Source organism: Triturus cristatus, chromosome 9 (genome assembly GCF_964204655.1).
Source record: "Triturus cristatus chromosome 9, aTriCri1.1, whole genome shotgun sequence".
Classification (NCBI taxonomy): Eukaryota; Metazoa; Chordata; class Amphibia; order Caudata; family Salamandridae; genus Triturus; species Triturus cristatus.
In genome coordinates this window covers 806,823,819-806,843,418 of record NC_140592.1, presented here as the reverse complement: position 1 = coordinate 806,843,418, position 19,600 = coordinate 806,823,819, and the positions used below count along the sequence as shown (strand labels likewise).

Below are 19,600 nucleotides of genomic sequence, written 5' to 3'. Positions count from 1 at the left end.
AAAAGGGGGTGGGGGTAAGATAAGGATGAGAAATTATTGGGTTGAGGCACGACACAGGAGATACATTCCAGCTGATCCTAGACACTGTCCTGAGCAAATCGTTGCTACTACTGGCAGCTCCAGCTCAGTGGCACAATAGGTAAACATGCAGAAAAATACAGTCATCGGAGAAATAGAAGTGCTGATAAACTGCAATTTTAAAAGGGCAAATGCAAGAATATGTTGCACTTTCTACATGAAGAGTACACTGGAAGTGACAGTTGTGATTTTGTCTTTACCAGTTAATTTGCCAGCTGGCCTTGGGGAAATTTATCAGACAGTTTGCTTTTACTATATTGGTTCTTTCAGCCGCCGATTGAGATTCAGTAAAGGGAGAAGGCAAAGGGGAGAAAAGTCTAATTCTTGCCTCCAATTGTAGCACAGAACTGTCAATCAGCAGCATCATGCTAGAATAGAATACATACCTTTGACAACACCCTGTCTTTTTGAACTATTGCTCCGTCTCATTGCCAGTGTTCTTGCTGAGGATAGGTTACATTTCCACTGCCTAAAGTTTATCAAACTAAATAGTAATGATGCCCAATAGCTCTACGGAGCTTCACTGCAGCATTAGTATCAAGCTTTAACCAATCACTTATAAACTCCATTTGTGGTGGTGGACTAACAAAGTCAGTCAGCTTTTCCAATCTGTCCTAGATGCCTCTTAATGCACATTTAAATATTACGGTTGACTTGGTCAGCGGCTGATGTTTTTGTAATGCACTGGCATGGTCAACGACAATTGCAACAGCCACCACAGAGAATGAGAGGGTTGATGGTGGAGGTGAAAAAGGGAGGAGCTCAGGACCTAGGAGAGGAAATCCTATCAAAGAAAGAGCATGACATGGAGAGGTGAGCGAGCAACTGAGAAGGGAGGTGCTTTTGGGAACAAAAAGTGACAAGTGGTGGCAGCAAGCAAAGAGGGGTGGGAGAATAAAAGTGTTTAAAACATATTTAAATATATAATATATATATATATATATATACACACACACATACACATACACAAGCTGGACAGGGTACATCAACAGATGAGCTGTTTGGTGTGGGAGCAACAGGAGCTCACGGGGGCGGCGAGAGAGATGGGGAGTAAGTAAATAAACACATGCACTCCCATGAAGTATGGAGCAGTGAAGATTAGTCTTTCAAAAGCGTTACCAGAATTTTTAAACTTTGCCAATGCTGTTCTGTGGCGTTAAAAGGAAAACAAAAGTGAATGTTTGTTCATATAGAACAAAACCAACAACTAAAGTGGCTGCAGTAGGATTACACAAAGGCATGCATCATGACACCGCAGCCAATTAATTTTTTTACACCAATTTATTGCTTCAAGATGGCAGACGCAAATCCAAATGAGGTAAATAAAAAAAATATATATATGCATGAAAGTGCATCAGAGTTAAAGTACCAGGCAGAGTAAACGTAGCTGCCAGCCCCCCCCCCCCCAACCAAGAAAACAAATTATTTAAAAAAAAAAAAAAAAACAAAGAACAAGACAAGGAGGAGTGGATGGGGAGGTCAGTGGGGGTGAAGGACAATAGGTATGCAGGAAGTAAAGGGGGATGGGAGACGAACAGAGGAGACTGTGGGGTTTAAAAAATTAACTTAAATTAACAAAACAATAAAAAAATAATGCAGGACAGTAATGGGTGGAGAAGCAAAGTACAAGCTGGTGGTATCAATCCGATTGCTTGCTTTATTTGACAATAATAGTCATAAAAGCATACAATTAAAACCAGATATTCATGAAATGCAGAGTATATAAAACAGAATGCAATGTGATATAGGTAAAAATGGCATATCACTACAAAAATTCCATATCATTAGGATCTGAATAAAAAAAAAAAATATGGGAAATTGATAAGAACACTACACTTGAGATTTGCTAGAAAAGTCACAGTAAAACACAGAAAAAAACTAAAAGGGCTAAATACAATTTTAGACTTCATAACAATGACCCCATCCTTAAGAAATCCAAATGACATTCATACAAGAGTGACAATCACCACACATGGATTCATAGTGAGTAAACAGACAATAAGGGTAATAATTACTTATACAGTTGGGGAGAAGTTAATAGGGTTAAGCGATAGTTGTCAATGCCTTTGCGCATAGAACCCACATTTTGCCCAGAAGCTTAGCAACTGCACATACCTATGCCTGGTTGGGATCAGATCTAGGTATTCTGAGGGCTAATTGACTACTACGTGTCCCCATCAGTCTACATATAGCTTTAATGCATGTAGGTGATTACCATCATACACATGGCAAGTGAATAAAACATGTCCAACAGACTCGGGTGCAGCATTATATGTTGGGCACACGTCATCTTTCAGGGGCCCATCTAGCGGTAAATGTCTTGAGGGGCAATGTACCTGTCCTAAATTGAAAACATAATCTGTTCAAGGGTGGAGAGATTATATCCCAGTATGATTCTTAAAAAAAGTGTAGATTTAAAATCATAAAAACATCCGATCAGGGGATGACCAATGCTCGCTCTAATTACATTTTCATCAACCCACTGTCACTACTGTTCCTTCACCAACCTAACCGTCATAGGAGGACTTAAGAGCAGGCTGATTTAATAATCCCCAAGGCCAATAGCTAAGAGCAGCCATCAGTGGAACGGAGGAGAGCAACACTGAGCATGTGAGAGACTTGAATGGCTAGGGGTACAGCACACCAGGAAGAAAGAAAGAAAAAGAATGCCCTCCCATTGAGTATTTGAAGAAAAAAACAAATATTAGAAAAACCAATAGGTCTTGTATTGGCCGTCAGCCTTGTAACTTTCTCACCGCTTGTTTTTAGTCGTGGCTTTTGCAAAACTTTCTAGGGGGCACTTACTGGGCCCACGACAATCAAACAAGAAAACTGGATAAATGAAAAAAAGATTTTTGGTCTAAAAAACACATACTGCTATAGTGGTTCTTAGCACAGCAAGGAACTACACAATGTGTTTGTGTTTTTTTAAAGGGCAAAATGCTGTCGCTGACAGTCAATGGCTGAAATGGCGGATTCACTGGCCCATGGTGTATGCTATAGTGGACAGAAGAGAAACATGAATGATAGAACAAACCAATGGATGAAGAGGGCGTGCTAAAAGTCCCTAGAAGTGTATTAGACACATAATTTTAGGAAAATCAAATGGTTTTAGCTAATGGCAGACCTAAACTATAGTTATCTGGATGTAAGCAGTGGAACTAAACAATTCATCCAATCAAAAAAAAAAAAAAAAAAATTCTAAAAGTGAGATACAAACACACAAGGAGGAAAAAAAAGCCTGTGAGAAAGTGCCTCTTGATATGGTTAACCTTTAATTGTTGCCTAAAATTGGATGTAGTATTTATTAGTGCACAGGGTCCCTGCCAACCAGGTCTCCTGTGCCAGTGCCTCTCCCCTAAAAATGTTCCACAATTGGCCCTTCAGGGACCCTGTAATTTCCTAGTAAATGGTACCTGGGTACCTAGTGCATTGGGACTGAAGTGTCCCCAGGGATCCCACACCTAGGCCCTGCAGACTGCCACTGCAGCATGCATGGCCTGGTGCAGAAAAATGACAAAGTTGAAATGGCACACCAGCTGTGTTCCATGCCAACTTGGACTGCCTAAGGTATAGGTAGGTAACCCCTCTAGCAGACCTTCCAGCCCTAAGGCAGGGTGCACTATACCTCAAGTGTGGGAATATCAGCATGAGCAGATATGCCCCTGCAATATATTTAATTCCATTCTTGGATAATGCAAGTGCCAGGTAAGCCATAGAGTACATGGGCTGGAAACTTAACAACTAGTTCCCCAGCACCGTGATGGCTTCTATGAAACCAGGAGTGTTTGGTACCAAACTACTCCTCTTAATAAACCAGCATGGATGCCAGTGTGGGATTTATTGAACCATGTACTCAGAAGGCCCCCAAGAGGTGCCCCCTGAAAACCTACCAACCCTGGTATGGTCACAAACTGGCTGTAGGCAGCCTGCCACCACCATGCATGTTTCTGGGCCCCTGGGTCGACAGCCTCTGCTCTTGGAGACCAAAAACAATGTACATCCTGGGTGGATGGGTCATACCTCCTCCCTCAGGATGTGCACGGTGCTCGAGAGGGAAGCTTAAAAGCATGCTGCCTTTGTAATGCGACCCCCCCCAACCTCTGCTGCTAGCAGCAGATGGCAGCCCCGGTTTACACCCCTACTTGGGGCGGGAAAACCTAGGAAGAATTGGAGGTGTGCCTACCTCTGCCGACTCCACCCATAAGGCAAAGGAGGCAAGGGGAAGTACACCTTTCAGTCAATGCCATCTTGAAGATGGGGGGACCCCTCCAATCAGGGCTAGGACTATGCCGCCTTCCACAGGAGGGTGGCATAATTAAGGGTGCACTCGCCCCAGTTAAGGTGCCCATTGGCCCTACAGGACACTCCCTTAAAATTTCACTCAATTTAGTTTTTAGGTGGCTCCCCCAGACCCTGAAACTAGTTCTTGCTGATCTAAGAAGGACGAAGAGGAAGCCATGCAGCAAATCCTGAAGACGCCTACTGACTTGACCTCAGCCGTACAGGCCTGTCTCCACCTTCCAAATCCCGGCAAAAGAAGACTACTGTCCTGCAGCCAGCAACTTCCAGAGGAAGAGCCTGACCTTTGATAAGACCAGGACTCTCGGCTCCTACACATAGGACTGATACCCTCTGGAACCACAAGTCCTGCCCACTCAGCACCAGACACCTCCGCCCCATGTCCAGGTAGCCCACAGATCCAGAAAAGGTTCCACAGCAATCCTGTCCTCAAGTATAGCGTTGGCTGCCCCCACTTGGATTCCACATCAACGCCTGAAGACTGAATCCGGAGGGTCCCCCCAGACCGATTCTGGTAAGAAGAATCCGACGTCAAAGGACACCCCTGCCCCCGAAGCCCCTGGAGCTCGACTGACTGTGTCCCTAAAATCCTCAGCACCTCAAGTTAACCCTGCTGTCACTGGCTTTCTGCCTGCAGCCTGTTTGTCCAACCGAGTTTCTCCATTGAAAAGCATTGGACGCCCGATGCTGTATTTGCATCCTGCCCCTGGGTCGCTGGTGGTGTATGTTTGGTGCTGCCTTGTGCCCCACCCCCCCCCCTCCCTGTGCATACCATAACCCCCAAAGCTTGGCCCCTGCAACCGGTCTCAAGCACGCCAGGTCTCCACTAAAACACATTGTGCCTATCTTCTAATTTGACCCCTGCACTCGGCCGCCCCTGTGCAACTGGTGGTGCAGACTTTGCTCATCTAAACCTTGCCCCTTGCGGACCATAAACCCCAAAGACTGGAACTGTAAGTTGTGTACTTACCTGTGAAGCCGCATTGAACTGTTTGAAAATTGGACTGTCGGCTTTTAAAAGACTAAAGTATTTTTCCTGAAAAACACTCCTCTTTCTACGAAGTTCTTGGACTTAAAAATAAAACTCAAACAAAGCTTATTTTTATAAAATTGGTGTGGATCTCCTTAAGCCGCGTGTCAGTTACTGGTCAATGTGTGTGCAATAAATACAATAACATTTCTTACACTCCTCTGTTAGGCCTAAGGCTGCTCGCCCCCACACTACCATTAATATAGCACTTTGGGTTTACATTGATCCCTGTACACTTCTGAGGGAATCTCTGGACTCTGCGCATGGTATAACCACCTAGTGGTATACCATATACAGAGGCAGCTTCCTACAAAGCCTCTGAAGAAGCAAATCATATTGACACGAAAGCCATCTAGTGATAAGCAATTGCCCAACCGAAAGGCCACTACAAGTAGTGTCCATATGGCTCCTCTTAAACAGAAGGTTAACAGCTGCCTGCAGACGACAACAACCAACGTGGAAACCAGTCAATCTCCCCACCCATAATATCCATTAACAGTGCAGATTTAAAAAAAAGCATGCGACATCTGCCCACCCTTTTACATTGCAGTATGCATCTTCCGTTCCATAGCTAAAGTTGCACTCTGCTCACAATCTGGGCGGAAGGGCAGGAACCACATTCACTGTGGTTCGTCAATGTATCCTAAATTTTCTGTGAAACCGGTTCTGCACACTTCACAGCTGGTTGGGGAATGGTGGGTGGTGGCACTCTGAAGTAGCTGTTCGCTTTAGAAATGTATTGATTGATTGATGTGCTCCCGGCAGATCATCGTCTAACAAATGCTGTAATACATTTTATTTGTCATTCAAGATGCCTCCCTACATCTAGAGAAAATTCATCATGTTAAAATGTACTGCTCAGTATAATTACAGGAAGATCAAAACATGATTTTTTTGTTTTGTAAAGTAATCAAATGTTCTTTAACATCGGTAATAAAAATGGTTCCAGTGCTAAAGTTTAAATAATATTTATTTGGAAAAGGTCAATAAAAGCTGTGTTAGAATGAAATAAAAAATGACTCCCTTTATTGTAGTCCCATCGCATATGCTGTGACAGTCCAATAACGCGTGCATTTGCAGTAGAGGTGGGCAAGCAGGATGCTTGACTCTGGGTTCAGCTCAAGCTCCTCTTGGACCCTTGAGCCCAAAGCAAGCCGTGACTTCTGCCTGCCAGCCACACTGTAATGCCATGAAACACGAATTAAAAACAAGACATTAACCTCTAATATAAAACAGGGGAGAAAGATACTAGTTTAGTTGGTGGATTACACCATGTGAAACTGAAAAACCTGGGCTCAGTCCCAGCTTTACCGCCCAAATCATGTGATCCTAGGTTAATATTTTATTTCACCGAGCCTCCAGTTTATTCAATATCACATCTCCAGAAGTGACTGCACAAAACCTTGTGTTTGATTTAATAGAATATAATGTAGAATAAAAATCTTGGTCACTTGGTGTGCACAGGACAATATTCCTAACTTTTAGTTCACTAATTGCATTGTCTTCAGGTCTGGGTGGCATAAATGTTTAAACACCATCACTTATTAAATGCAAATCAATGCAGTGATATAATTTGATGTACTAAAGTGAAATGCTTCCACATGTTAAACATTTTCGGGGCTTGGCTTGTGCATAGGGTCTTAGAGCCAAGCTTGACCCCCAACCGGCGCTCCCTGTTAATGTTCCTGCTCGCCCAACTCTTAACTCGAGGTAAACGGTGAGGTACTGCACAACCAAACAGCACAGAAGATGAACCACAGTAAGTGCATTAAAGAAAAAATATATAACAGCACCATCTTCTCGAAGGAACTAAAGTTAGATTGAAAGTTCTGTATCAATTAACCCCCAAAGTCTGCCATTTTAGTCCCACATCCGGTTTATGTATTTTTCACACTTCCTATTACCTTGGAACAGGCGTCTTGAGATGGAGCTGGTTGTATTGCATATTCCATTTCCCTGACTGGGTTTGTTGCAAATGTCGTTTGGCACTTTCCACAGTGTTCTTAAAGAAACAAAACAATGTTAATTTGTATATACAATTCTAACACCTTGCATTTTAAAGCAGAATAAAGATCAAATGAACTCACAGGGTCGCCATAAACGCAAACATTTTTAGGGCTCCAACACCAGTAATTTATGGTATTCATTAGCAATTTCTGGGGATTGTTTGGTTAAAACAAAGACATTTGTTGCTACCCTAAATCAAATAGGGTAGTAGGAGACACAGACAGGCACACAAAAGGGGAGGGCACTGTATTGCTCAGATACACATCCTGAACCCTAACAAACTAAAATGGGGTGGCCCAAATAGGCAGGTGAACTAATTGTTACTGCTTACAAGGTCGTCACTAACCTGGTCTTGAAGTCAACAGTTCAAGATATAGAGTAGATGCAAAGAGCGATGAAAGGAATGCTTAAATAAATTGGGGGCACTGGTAATCACAAACGGCGCCGGGCTAAGAAGGCGCAAAGATTGTAGCCAGTCAGGGATTGCCTGTCTGTTCAGGCTGGACTGTTTCTATTGAGCATGATCAAGGCTGATTGTGAGAAATTTGGCCTATGTCTGAAGTTGCACACTGAGCAAAAGAACACTGGAGTGGTTCAGATAAACTGTCAGTGACTGATTAATGCAATCCTTCCACTCTCACTTTTATTTGGTTTTCTTACGAGCCTGAGACATGATGGGAAATTTAACAGCTCTTGCATTCAAACCGACTACCCCTGGCACGCAGCTATAGGTAATTGGGGGCAATTTGCATCCACTAGTCCCGAGAAACCCGTTATATAGAACACCACATTTCATTAGGATGGAATTAAGAGGAGAAAGGATGAAGGATGTTCATTCTCTTATGGAGTTGCAATGATCACCAATTGTCCTCTAACATCTTTGTTAGCGCAATACGGTTTTGCTACATCACAGCATTAGCATAGGGAGGAACACTGTTTTAATGCTTCATTCACTTCATTTCACAACGTCCACGTAAGCCCAGAAAACACAATTTTCTCCGGACATGCATTTCTCAGTTCTAAAAGGCAGTCACATGCTCTATGCAGGATTACTCTGAAATCATTTTCAACAACTTTGCATTTCAGCAATAAAAATTGGTTCATGTGACTCACTAAAGTACAAGGGAATGGCCTCAAGCAAATATTTAAGTTATGTGGATGATTTGTCATATTGCCAATTAGTCAGCACAATTCCACAACTTTGCTATGTCCATATGGTCACAAACAATACACTTTAATGAGGAGGAAAAAAAACATTTGGTGATTTACTGATCTAAATATTTAGACTGCTGCCGGAGTCTGAATGCTGCCTACTTGCTTGTTGGACCAATAATTCTAAGCTTTACTTATCTTATAAAGAAAGCCAAAAGAATGATGTGGATTGCTCTGTGTCTCAGGGCCATGTTGGATATGGCCATAACCAAGAAAAACCACCTTCACATAGAAAAGGATGCTGCAAACAATTTAACATTGATTTTCCTTAGCTCTTAACGGCGCTGATAGCAAAATAATAAAAAATGAACAGCATTAATTCTCCCAAAAAGTGTAGGCCCAAAGTGTAGGAGAGGTAATTTTACTAAAGAAAAGAGGCAGAAAATCCAAAACCCCCATGTCACTTCCTAAGAATCCAGTCAAGGCACCTTCCAGTTATTGCTGCACATGCATTTGTTTTTAGATTCCCCAAGATTATGAGCCAACACACCTCCATGAGCATCGCCACGGTCATGGGTCCAACTCCTCCAGGGACAGGCGTGATGTGAGAAGCCTTCTGCTTTGCTGCCTCGTACTCAACGTCACCAACTACCCGCTTCCCGCTGGCCTTCGTACTGTCTGAAAGAGATTAAGGGAACAGGGTAAACATCCCACAAAACCTAGGGTCGAAGCACTGTCAATCCTAAAAGCACAGCCACTGTACCTCGGCATTCTCAAGCACTAATCAACACGGTCTCATTTCCCCAGGTTGCCAACAAAATGAACAATATAGACCGCTTGAATGATGCACAGTAACAGTGTAGCTACGAGAAGCAGATATATTTGGGTTTCACGAAAAGGAGTCTCAATTGCTAAAACATTGGCCGCGATATGCTTGGGTAGTCTCAGAAAGCATTGGGACACCTCAGGTCTCTAGCTACAGTATTTACAAATGGCTTCAAATTAAAATAGCACAAAAGCTTACAATCTCAAGAGGCAGCTGTTCCATTCGGAGTGAGAGTTCCCTTCTACTTCATCCAAGATTTAGAATAGAAAAGAAATTTTAAAAAATGTAAAAAAGACTTCGTACGACCAAATGTTCTCAGGATCTGCCCCAGGAATCTGAAACTCTCTTCCGGTGGAGATTCAAACAAATATATCAACCACTGAGATCAAAAGAGGTTTGAAGAATCTTATTGGACAGATTCCTAACAGAACTGATTTGGTCCAGGGTGGACTCCTGGATCCTGGAAAAACGTGTTGCAACTGTCTGCAGTTTCACTACCAAAAGGGTAACCAAGGATGAGGTACTTATGTGGTTTCATACATTGTTCTGTATTGCGCGTCTGTGGCTTGATACACCAGGTTTTGTAATGGGAGCGGGTATTTCTATTTCTTTGTAGAGTGTTCTGATAACTTTGGGTCATGCTAGTGCTTTATAAAACTTTCTAAATAAATGAATAAAATCAAAAATATCCAGTCAATGGGACGGGGTACTGGACAAACGTGCTAAAATGAGTCTTCCTACAATATGTTGGCTCTCCGGTATAATGGTTCTGGGTGCAAGACTGAATTGCCTAGTATACTTATTTCTCAGCAGTCGAGTTTCCAATCACAAAAAAGTAGGGCAACACAGAACCCAAAAACCCACTACTCAAAACAAGGGACCTACTCAGTATCAAAGCGGAACAAAAGTGCAAAATCAGCTAAGGACTCATCGTGCCTTTAAGGTTTTCAAATGGGGGCAAAACTTTGCCCACGTACTGTGATGGACCTGTTATTACCAATCATTAGTAGCCTGTAGATGCTATATTCTCGATACAAGGAGCGAACTACAAATTAAACCGATGATCTCTTCAAAACTTACAGGGTTAGGAACTGGTTTAAAAAATTCTGAAATATGAAAGGGTAGTTTTTGCCAGTGGAACTAGACCTGCAGGGAACTGCAAATATAAGCTCACTCTGCTAGAAAAAGATCCCAGGACGCAAAGAAAATTAAGTGCAGCAATTTTCCCACGTCAAAAAAGAAGCTACGAAAAAAAGAAACGTTCAGTGAAAGAAAAACCCCAGAAAGGTCTAGGTTTTTCGGTTTTCAATTACATGAGGTTGGCAAGAAAGCAAAAGCTGTGTCTAGGTTGTACTTTAAAAAACAATCATTGTAAATAGGGAGAAGAAAAAAAGAAATCACGTGTAGTAGTTAGCACAGACCAAGCAGACATGATACACACGTGAGCTATGGATGCGATTGTGAAGAAGGTTGAAAGGTGAAGACAGACCAACATGCTACATATTTACTCTTTGGTTTATATGGGCTGAATGCAAAGAATAGGCCATGGAGGTGGGACATTGAGGCCTTGTGGTATTCTGGATTTAGGAGGTTCCTTTCAGGTAGTTTTCAAGATGGATTAGGTGGGAATGGCCTTAAGTTCTAGAAGAGAAGTGCGATGCAAGGGCTGAAGAGGTAGAAAGAAAGCGTCTTCGAATCACCACCTTGCCCCACAAAGAACCAAATCGAGACAAGAAAATAATTTTCTGGGGTCACATGATTTGGTGAGATCTCCGAAGATTGGATGGGGTGGTGGTGAAAGGGATCAAGAAACACATCGATGTATGTCTTTCAAAAGCACGAGCATGGGGATAACCAATATAAAAAGGCAAAATAAAAAAATATATAACTTTTGTGATTGTTCAAAAATTTCCAACATACCCAAGGAGAAAACTTTATCAAGAGTAATAACCAATAATACATTATAGAGTATTAACGTATTGCACTTAGTAACAGAAGCCTACCGCTTCAAAGCACTGTTAATATCATAACAAAGGCCCTTGTTTTTCTGATCTCAGAAGGAGCGGCTGGAGGCTGAGGGCACATGTAATAAGGTGCGATGGATGGTTTCGCAGGTCCTAACAACAAGCGCATGAAGGATTTAACTGACTAATTTAACATTTTTACTGGGAGAAGGAAATGTGTGCAATTACAAATCATTTCCTCCCAGAGAAAAGGAAGACCAACTGGTGTGAAAAAAAAAACTTTAAGCTGCAACACAAAAAAAAGGTAAAAGAGCGATGAAAGTGTCTGAATCCCACACGTTTATTTTTAACTTCCAATTAACACGTTTTACTAAAATCATCCAAGTGAGAAAGTTTCTACTAATGTTTAAACAGTTAATTTGACAAGACAACGAACTTCAACTGCTTAAAGGATATAGAGCGTGTGCCTTGCCTAAAATACCAAGTACATGCCCTTGCAACTGGCCGACACGATGTAAAGTGCACCTTAGAAGCAGCTCACTGGTGTAGAGGGATATCTGGCAATTCTTGCTTTCCAGCTTCCCTGAAAGCCAGGAGGCAATGTCAGCTACATGTCAGGCAATGCTTGACATGCGAGTAAGTAACTTACATCAGCACGTCAAGTTCAAGGGGGCAATAGATCAGACTTACTAAATGACAGCTCCCTGGGTTATGGACATTCATGTTCACCTGTGAAAATTCTGCAATAGGAGAACTCAATGTGAACATGTGAAGCCATGGGTGATCACTTGGGTTTGGAGCAGCCATATTCGTAGGGCAGCTCAAGAAAGCTGCAGAGCAGTGCCAAATTTGTCAAAATAATAAAACATATTTAAGTGCCAAGGCCCAAAGTAGTGCTCAGCAGTCCACTGCAGCTTGACCCACTCTATGCCCCTGCCAGCATTATCAAATGGCAGTACCAGTGCTGCCTACTCACACTCCCATAGATTGGTGAGTTTTGACTATTCCAGGCCACCCAAAGCAGTAAGAATGCACTGGACACACCAGTATTTTCTTTTAGGTTTACTGAATTACAAAATACTGTTAATCTTTTATGCTCAAAAATAGACAGACTGCGCGAACCTGCAGGGCAAACGCCTACCATAAAGACCCTTCCGCTCTGCCTGAGCGCAAAGATGTTTCCGATAAAGGCTCCGATTTGGAGGGACCGACAAAAGTGACGCTGGAAGATATTATGGCGGCTCTCGATAAAGTGCAATCAACGGTGGGGTCCATCTCCACTGATGTCTCCTTCCTGATGGCAGACTTTCAGAAGAGGACGGCTAGGGTCACGAAAGTATAGCACGTGACAAAATCTCTGTCAAAGGACACCACTGCATTGCTTCAAAGGGTCGGTCACTTGGAAGCAGAAAACAGACTTATGGCGGAGAAGCTGGACGACCAAGAGGGGCGCTCTCGGTGCAACAACGTCCGTATCATAGGTATTCCCGAAAACAAAGGGAGTCCAGCCATGGATCTGTATGTTGAGGATCTCATAAAACACAAATTCTAGCTCAGAGGAATTTCGGATTTCTTCTCTGTGGAAAGGGCACACAGAGTGCCGGGGGGTAGACCCAAACCGGGGATTCCCCCTAGACCAGTCCTGGCTCGCATTTTCAATTTTCGGGACAGGGATGCAATACTACAAACGACGAGGGTGGCTCCACCGCTCGCATCCAAAACTCAGTGGTGTCCTTCTTCCCAGACTACACGGCAGCAGTAACAAAGCGTCGCAGGAGTTTTGGGGAAATAAAGAAAGAACTTAGACGCAGGGAATTATCATACTCCATGCTGTTTCCGGCGAAGCTGCGTGTCGTGGCGGAAGGCAAAACCTGGTTTTTTGAGAGCCCGGATAAGGCCCATGACTGGCTCGAGGGGTGGCGGCGTGTGGAGGGACCCGGACGAACGGAGAAGCGGCAGCAGCAACGAATGTGGTGGATGTTGAGTTCCGCCCTAGGGGTATTTCAGATCACTCCCCCTTAATGCCAACGTACACGAACCATCACAAAGCGCGGAAGCTTGTCTACCCAGTGTTTCCGGGATATTTACAAATCCCCAAGATCTCAGAAGACCTAATCGCGACGACACGGCATTACTTCCAAGAGAATGCTTCTTCAGTCCAGTCCCCGGGTAGTCTTTGGGAAGCATATAAAACGGTGATCCGTGGACAGGCCATTTCATCTGTTGTAGGCTACAAGAGGACAAAACAAGCCGAATTAGATACCATTGAGTCCGAAGTGCGCACTGCTACAGATCAACATGCACAGAATCCTTCCTTAGAGGCATCCCGAGCATTACGCGCTAAACAGTGCGAGTTTAGGGAATATCAGCTGGAGGGGACTAGGGCTTGGATCCAAGCCACGCGGCACACCGTATACGAAATAGGTGATGAGGCTAGTAAACTTTTAGCCTGGCTTTATAAAAAGGAGCGAGCATAAAGAGCGATAGCGCAATTACGGACGCCAGATGGTTCATTGGTGACCGCACCGGAGGAAATAGTGAATACCTTGGCTGGGCATTTCAAACAGGTATACGAATCACAGACAACTATAGAGACGATAAAGGCTCAAGATTATATTAAAGATATTCGGTTACCTAAATTATCCCCGGAAGTAGCCCTCACCCTGGAAGCAGACCAAACGGTCGATGAATTGCAATTGGCTATCGGCTCCCTACAGTCGGGAAAAGCGGTGGGACCTAATGGTTTGCCCATTGAACTGTATAAAAAGACGGCCGCTATGACTGCCCCTTATCTTTTACACATGTATCTTGAGAGCCTGGAAGCAGGGGAGCTCCCGCGAGATCAACAAATGGCTACCATTGTGACGATCTCGAAACCCGGAAAACCCCCTGAAGAATGCGTCTCCTACCGCCCGATATCATTACTTAACGCTGAAGCCAAAATATTAGCCAAACTATTGGCGACACAGTTGACCCCCCATCTGGCAACCTTAATTCACCCGGATCGGTCTGGGTTTATGCCAAATAGCTGCAGGGAGTGCTGGCGCGCATGTCCCATATTCAGGAACCGCCGGTTATCCTTTCCCTTGATGCGTGAATTGCGTTTGATATGGTGGAATGGCCACATCTCTTTGCAGTCCTTAGGCATTTCGGCTTTGGCCCAAAATTTTGTGCGTGGATACAACTGCTCTACGCTAAACCAATAGCACATGTAGCGCCCAATGGACATATCTGGAGACTTCCCGCTGGCGCGAGAACGCGCCAAGGGTGTCCACTGTCCCAGTTGCTCTTTGCATGAGTGATGGAACCACTGGCGGCATGGATTAGATGGGAACCGATGATTCGTGGACTTAAATGGACACCACACTGGGAAGACCGCATTTCCCTTTATGCGGATGATGTGCTACTGTATCTGACATCCCCCGAACGCTCCAACCTAGCACTCTTAAATATTTGCGAAATATTCGGTCGGGTATCCAGATACACCATAAATTGGTCCAAATCGGTCCTATTTATATTGCACGGTTCGACGCCGTTGCTTTCCAGGGATTGCCTGTTGCAGGTCACAGAGGCGAACTTTAAATACCTAGGCATCCATATTACGCCCCAACCCGATGAATTTTATCGGAAAAATCTTGGACCTCTTGGAGCGGTTTCGGAGTGACGCGTCGGTATGGCGCGGTCTGCCGTTATCAATGCTGGGAAGAGCGGCACTTTTTAAAATGATGGCGCTTCTGCGCTTTTTGTATGTTTTGGAGAATACCCCGTTTCGAGTGCCACTGAGCTATTTTAAAACAATCGCTTCAGAAGTTTCTGGTCTGATTTGGGGAAATAAACCGGCGCTCATTGGGCAGGATAAGTTGGCCAGGAGTTGGTACGATGGTGGTATAGCCCTCCCTAATATACAATTATACTACTGGGCGGCCCAATTGAAAGTGATTAATAGTTGGTTGCACACTCCCCATGACGACCCAGCGTTTCAGGCGGATAGGCAGGGACTAGGAGAGGATGGAATCCTGTTGGTACTGTATAATAGAGCTAAATCCAGACTATTGATTGGGCCAACAGCACACACTGTTCACGTATGGTACGAGGCACATGCCAGGCTGGGATGGAGAGGGGTTATCACACAAATGACACCACTCTGGACGTCTCAACGGCTTGGACGATTAAAGAACAGTAAAGGCTTTGACAAATGGGATGCTATAGGCATATCAACGGTGGGTGATCTCTGGAGAAAGGGCGCGGTAGTCTCGTTTGAACACCTGCAGGCCCAATATGAACTTGCCCCGTCGCACATTTACAGATTTATGCAGGTGAAGCATACACTAAAGGCGGCTCTACCTGCAGGTACCATCTTGGCAGAGGCTACTCCCTTAGAGGATAGATTGCTGACTGAATATGTGCATAAAAGGGCCGCTTCCTTCACCTATCGTAAGTTGATAAATAACTTGCCTGACCCCATGTTGGCACTTAGACAGAAATGGGCTGTAGACTTGGGAGAATTGGATGACGAAGAGTGGCAGGAGGCACGGTCGTCTCCTCGGAGGTTGCAATACCGGCGCGCTTGCGGTTGATACAACTGAAAGTACTTCATCGTACGTACTACACCAGAGTGACCCTCTTCAAAATAGGGACACACCAATTTTGTCTGCGGGATTGTGGGGAAGAGGGTACTTTCCACCATACGATATGGGAATGTCCGACGATTAGGGCATATTGGGTCAAGATAATGAGGACCATATCTCAAACTGTGGGAGAATCGTTGCTTCCAGAACCGAAACGATGTTTATTAAATATGTGGGAGCCTACTGACCTAACCCACCCAGCGCAGGACTGGGTAACACTGGGAACCATGGTTGCTAAAAGGAATATTGCAAGGAGGTGGGGGTCGGGCGAGTCTCCTACGCTGCAGGAACAGTGTAGGGACATGGATGAAGCTATGGTAGCGGAAAATGCGGTATATGTGCATCGGGGATGTCCCCAAAAATGGGCAAGAGTCTGGGGAGACTTGAACAAATTCAGGAGGTATATCTGTGAACCACCAAGATCGGAAGCAGTCCAAATGTCAGATTAAGGGTGATGGATGGAAGGTAACGGGACTGATATGTTATAATGGTATTGTGAGGATTCCTGAAGTCCTGTATCAGTTTTGATGTAACAAGTTTAAAAAGTACTGGTGCTACTAGAGGCTAACTTTTGTATAGATCGTGTGAATTGGTGATACCCAATGTTTCTAATAAATTTTTTTTTTTTAAATAGACAGACTGTGCCACCATGTGTGGAGCGGTCACAAATAAACTGCTGGTGCAGAGTATTGGAAATCATCAGCACAAATTAACCTCTGTATAGTCTTATTTCACAGGAAAATTATACAGTATCAAAGCTCACCTTTGGCTTGCATCAGCTTAGAGAAGAAATGGATAAGCAGCCTTGTGGGTGTGGGCAGCATCCTATCTGGAGTTTTGGCCTCAGGGGAATAAGAGCTATCTAAAGGTTCATCTTCACACCGAACAGTCCCTGAGGTGCCCTCTCCCTGCCCCCTTCAGGAAAATGGCAGGTAACATGGAATTCATGGTTGAGCGCTTCTTGATTCGCTGAGAAAGTCAAGCAGTGCCCACTGGTTTATGGTTAACAACTTCCACCAATCAAAATCGATGGTAGTTCTCAACTACGGGTGTAGCTATGAATAGAAACAGGAGTGGATTTAGTGGCACTGGGATCCAGGGATGCGACACATCTTACTTTGAAACAAGGGGTGGGCGTATAGGGTACATATTTCTGTGCTTTACTTGCATCATTGCTACTCCATTTTTTCTCCACAAACTAGTGAATGTGCAGTGGACCTGCTATACCCAACCACATTTGGAAATCTAAGTTTTTTGCCTTCGATTTTCCGGATATGGTTCAAGGACAAATTGCATCATTTGACTGCAGCTTGACGTACACGGTTTTGACATCTTCAAAATTTAAGACTGGCGTGAACAAGCAAACCCCAAAAGACTGTAGCAGTTTCAAGGCTCTAATGACATGCCAAACGATGGTCTATTGTACTTCTTAATAAACACAAAAAAGGAAGTAAACCCAATAGATCTGCACATTTTAGCTTTGTCAGTGCTTGTTTTGAAAAACGCAATTGTTGAGAAGCTGTTGGGCTGTTGCAAAATCACTGGTTAAAACTAACTATTTTGTATGGTCTCCTCAAAAAGCACACATTACCATACAAGTGCCTAGCCCTAAAGAGGAGTGATTGGGTCTGGTTGTGCTCCCTGTGAGGGACTAATGCTGTCAAACACAGTGAAATTAGCCAGCTGCATAAGTGCAATGAAACATCGCTTTATTCTGCAGGACGCTGTAGGCAGCGCCGAAATTATATATATATATATATATATATATATATATATATATATATATATATATATATATATATATATATATATATATATAGATAGAGAGAGCACTGGATGGAATCCATTATAAGTATGTTATACATGTAGTTTTAGTTAAATCAAAAGGTCTTGGCTAATGCCAGACCTAACACTAATGCGCATTAACAAAGCCAGTATGTCTGGGGTTGTCTGCTAGCCTTTTGGGTTTGTCAAGGCTTTTATGAAACGTGTTTGGGATACTGCCCGTGATCATTAATCTTTATAATAATTTTTAAAAAGTTTAGAAAACACTGAACCATCACAGTATCATTGCCAAAGTGCTCCTCGGCACCTTTGGGAACTACTTTGTCAGAGAACGCGTTTCTTGTAAAAGAGCAGAATGCCATCACTCACAAACGTTAGCCAATGGCTGTATTGGGCTGAACCATTGCCCTTGCTATACACAGTGCTAGGCAGAAGAAAAACGTGAATGACAACAACAGACCAATGGATAAGTATTGTAATGTGATTGCATTTATTCAGAGCTTACCACCTCTGACGAATCGCTGAATTGCTTCACACCAGGCAGCATGGTGCTCCGAAACCCAAGGTTAGTGGGTGGTCCAGTTTTAGCAGATGTCGGAATTTGTCTTGGGTGCTTAATGTGATCACTAATGGGGAAGGTGTGGTAGGAAACTTTTTTGTTGCCCCCCCACCCCATTCATTTTTTCCTATTTGATGCAACTTTGACTGATCAGACGATATCTGTAGCATGGTACCTAGGGCATAGGTACTAGAGAGGGTACCCAAGAGATGCAGCATAGCTTGGGCACTCGAAGAGATCCAGCACCAAACTCATACAGACTGCCACTGCAGGGTGTGTGACAAGGTGCTCTCTAAAGTGAAGATACGACACACAACAACATTGCGTGCCATATCCCCTACATCACTGCATGTAATATTTGTAAGTGGTCCCTACAGCAGGCCTAACAGCCCTAAGGGAGGGTGCATTATATTACATGATAGGTCATCTTTGCAAGACCAGATATGCCCCTGTGCGGGCCAGTTCCATCACTGACAGTTCAAGTGTACAGGGAAGCCATCTTAAGGAATGTATTGGGAACTGGTCATAAGTTCTGCAGCTACAGAATGGCTTCACTGAAACATGGTATTTGGTATAAAACACCTAGCATTATTAAACCCACACTGATTCCAGTGATGGATTTATCAATACATGCACCCAGAGGGAACCTTAGTTGTATCCCCCGAAACCTACCCGCCCTCTATTGTGCTAGCTGACTGGTCTAGTCTAATCAACCACTACAGATGGTTTCTGTCCTCCAGGAGTGAGATCATTTGATCTCTGGAGCTCAGGAAAAATGCCTACTCTGGAGAGAGGAGTTATCACCGCCTCCTACAAGATAGTTGGTAAAATTAGCATTCCAAGGCAGGGAGATTTAAAGAGACCACCACCTTTGGTATGCTAATCTGGCTCCCCTCACAGGAGAGGATGCCGACCAACCCTGCCCTAGGCCATCTGGCACCAGGACGGAGGGTGACCATCTGGAAGTGAATGGGACTTTAGAGATTTCACCATCTTGCGTGGGTTAGAATTAGGAATTCTGGGACACAGTGATGCCCATCCCCAAAGAAAGGGGTCATCTAGGGGGTATAGTGACTCCAGGTATAAGTAACCCATTGGCTACTAGCCCTAACTGTCCTTAAGGCCCCTAAATTGAGCATATAGCACCCCCCCCCCCCCCAATACTAGGACTTCAGATTTCTATGGACCAAAAGGAAGAAGTGGATAAAGAAGACTGCTGACCAGAGAATCAAGGAGCATGACTTGGCACCAACCCTGCCGGCCTGTCTG

At 43.9% G+C, this 19,600-nt stretch overlaps 1 protein-coding gene across 1 annotated transcript in view; it reads right to left on the bottom strand.

The window, feature by feature from the left end:
* The window catches only part of MTHFD1 (methylenetetrahydrofolate dehydrogenase, cyclohydrolase and formyltetrahydrofolate synthetase 1), a 318,864-nt gene that overhangs the window by 218,882 nt on the left and 80,382 nt on the right, over positions 1-19,600 (bottom strand). Inside the window, exons 9-10 of the mRNA XM_085626208.1 lie at positions 9,120-9,247; positions 7,315-7,412 (exon numbers count right to left, since the gene is read on the bottom strand). Of these exons, the coding sequence (XP_085482334.1) occupies positions 7,315-7,412; positions 9,120-9,247 (226 nt within the window). The remainder of the gene's footprint in view (positions 1-7,314; positions 7,413-9,119; positions 9,248-19,600) is intronic.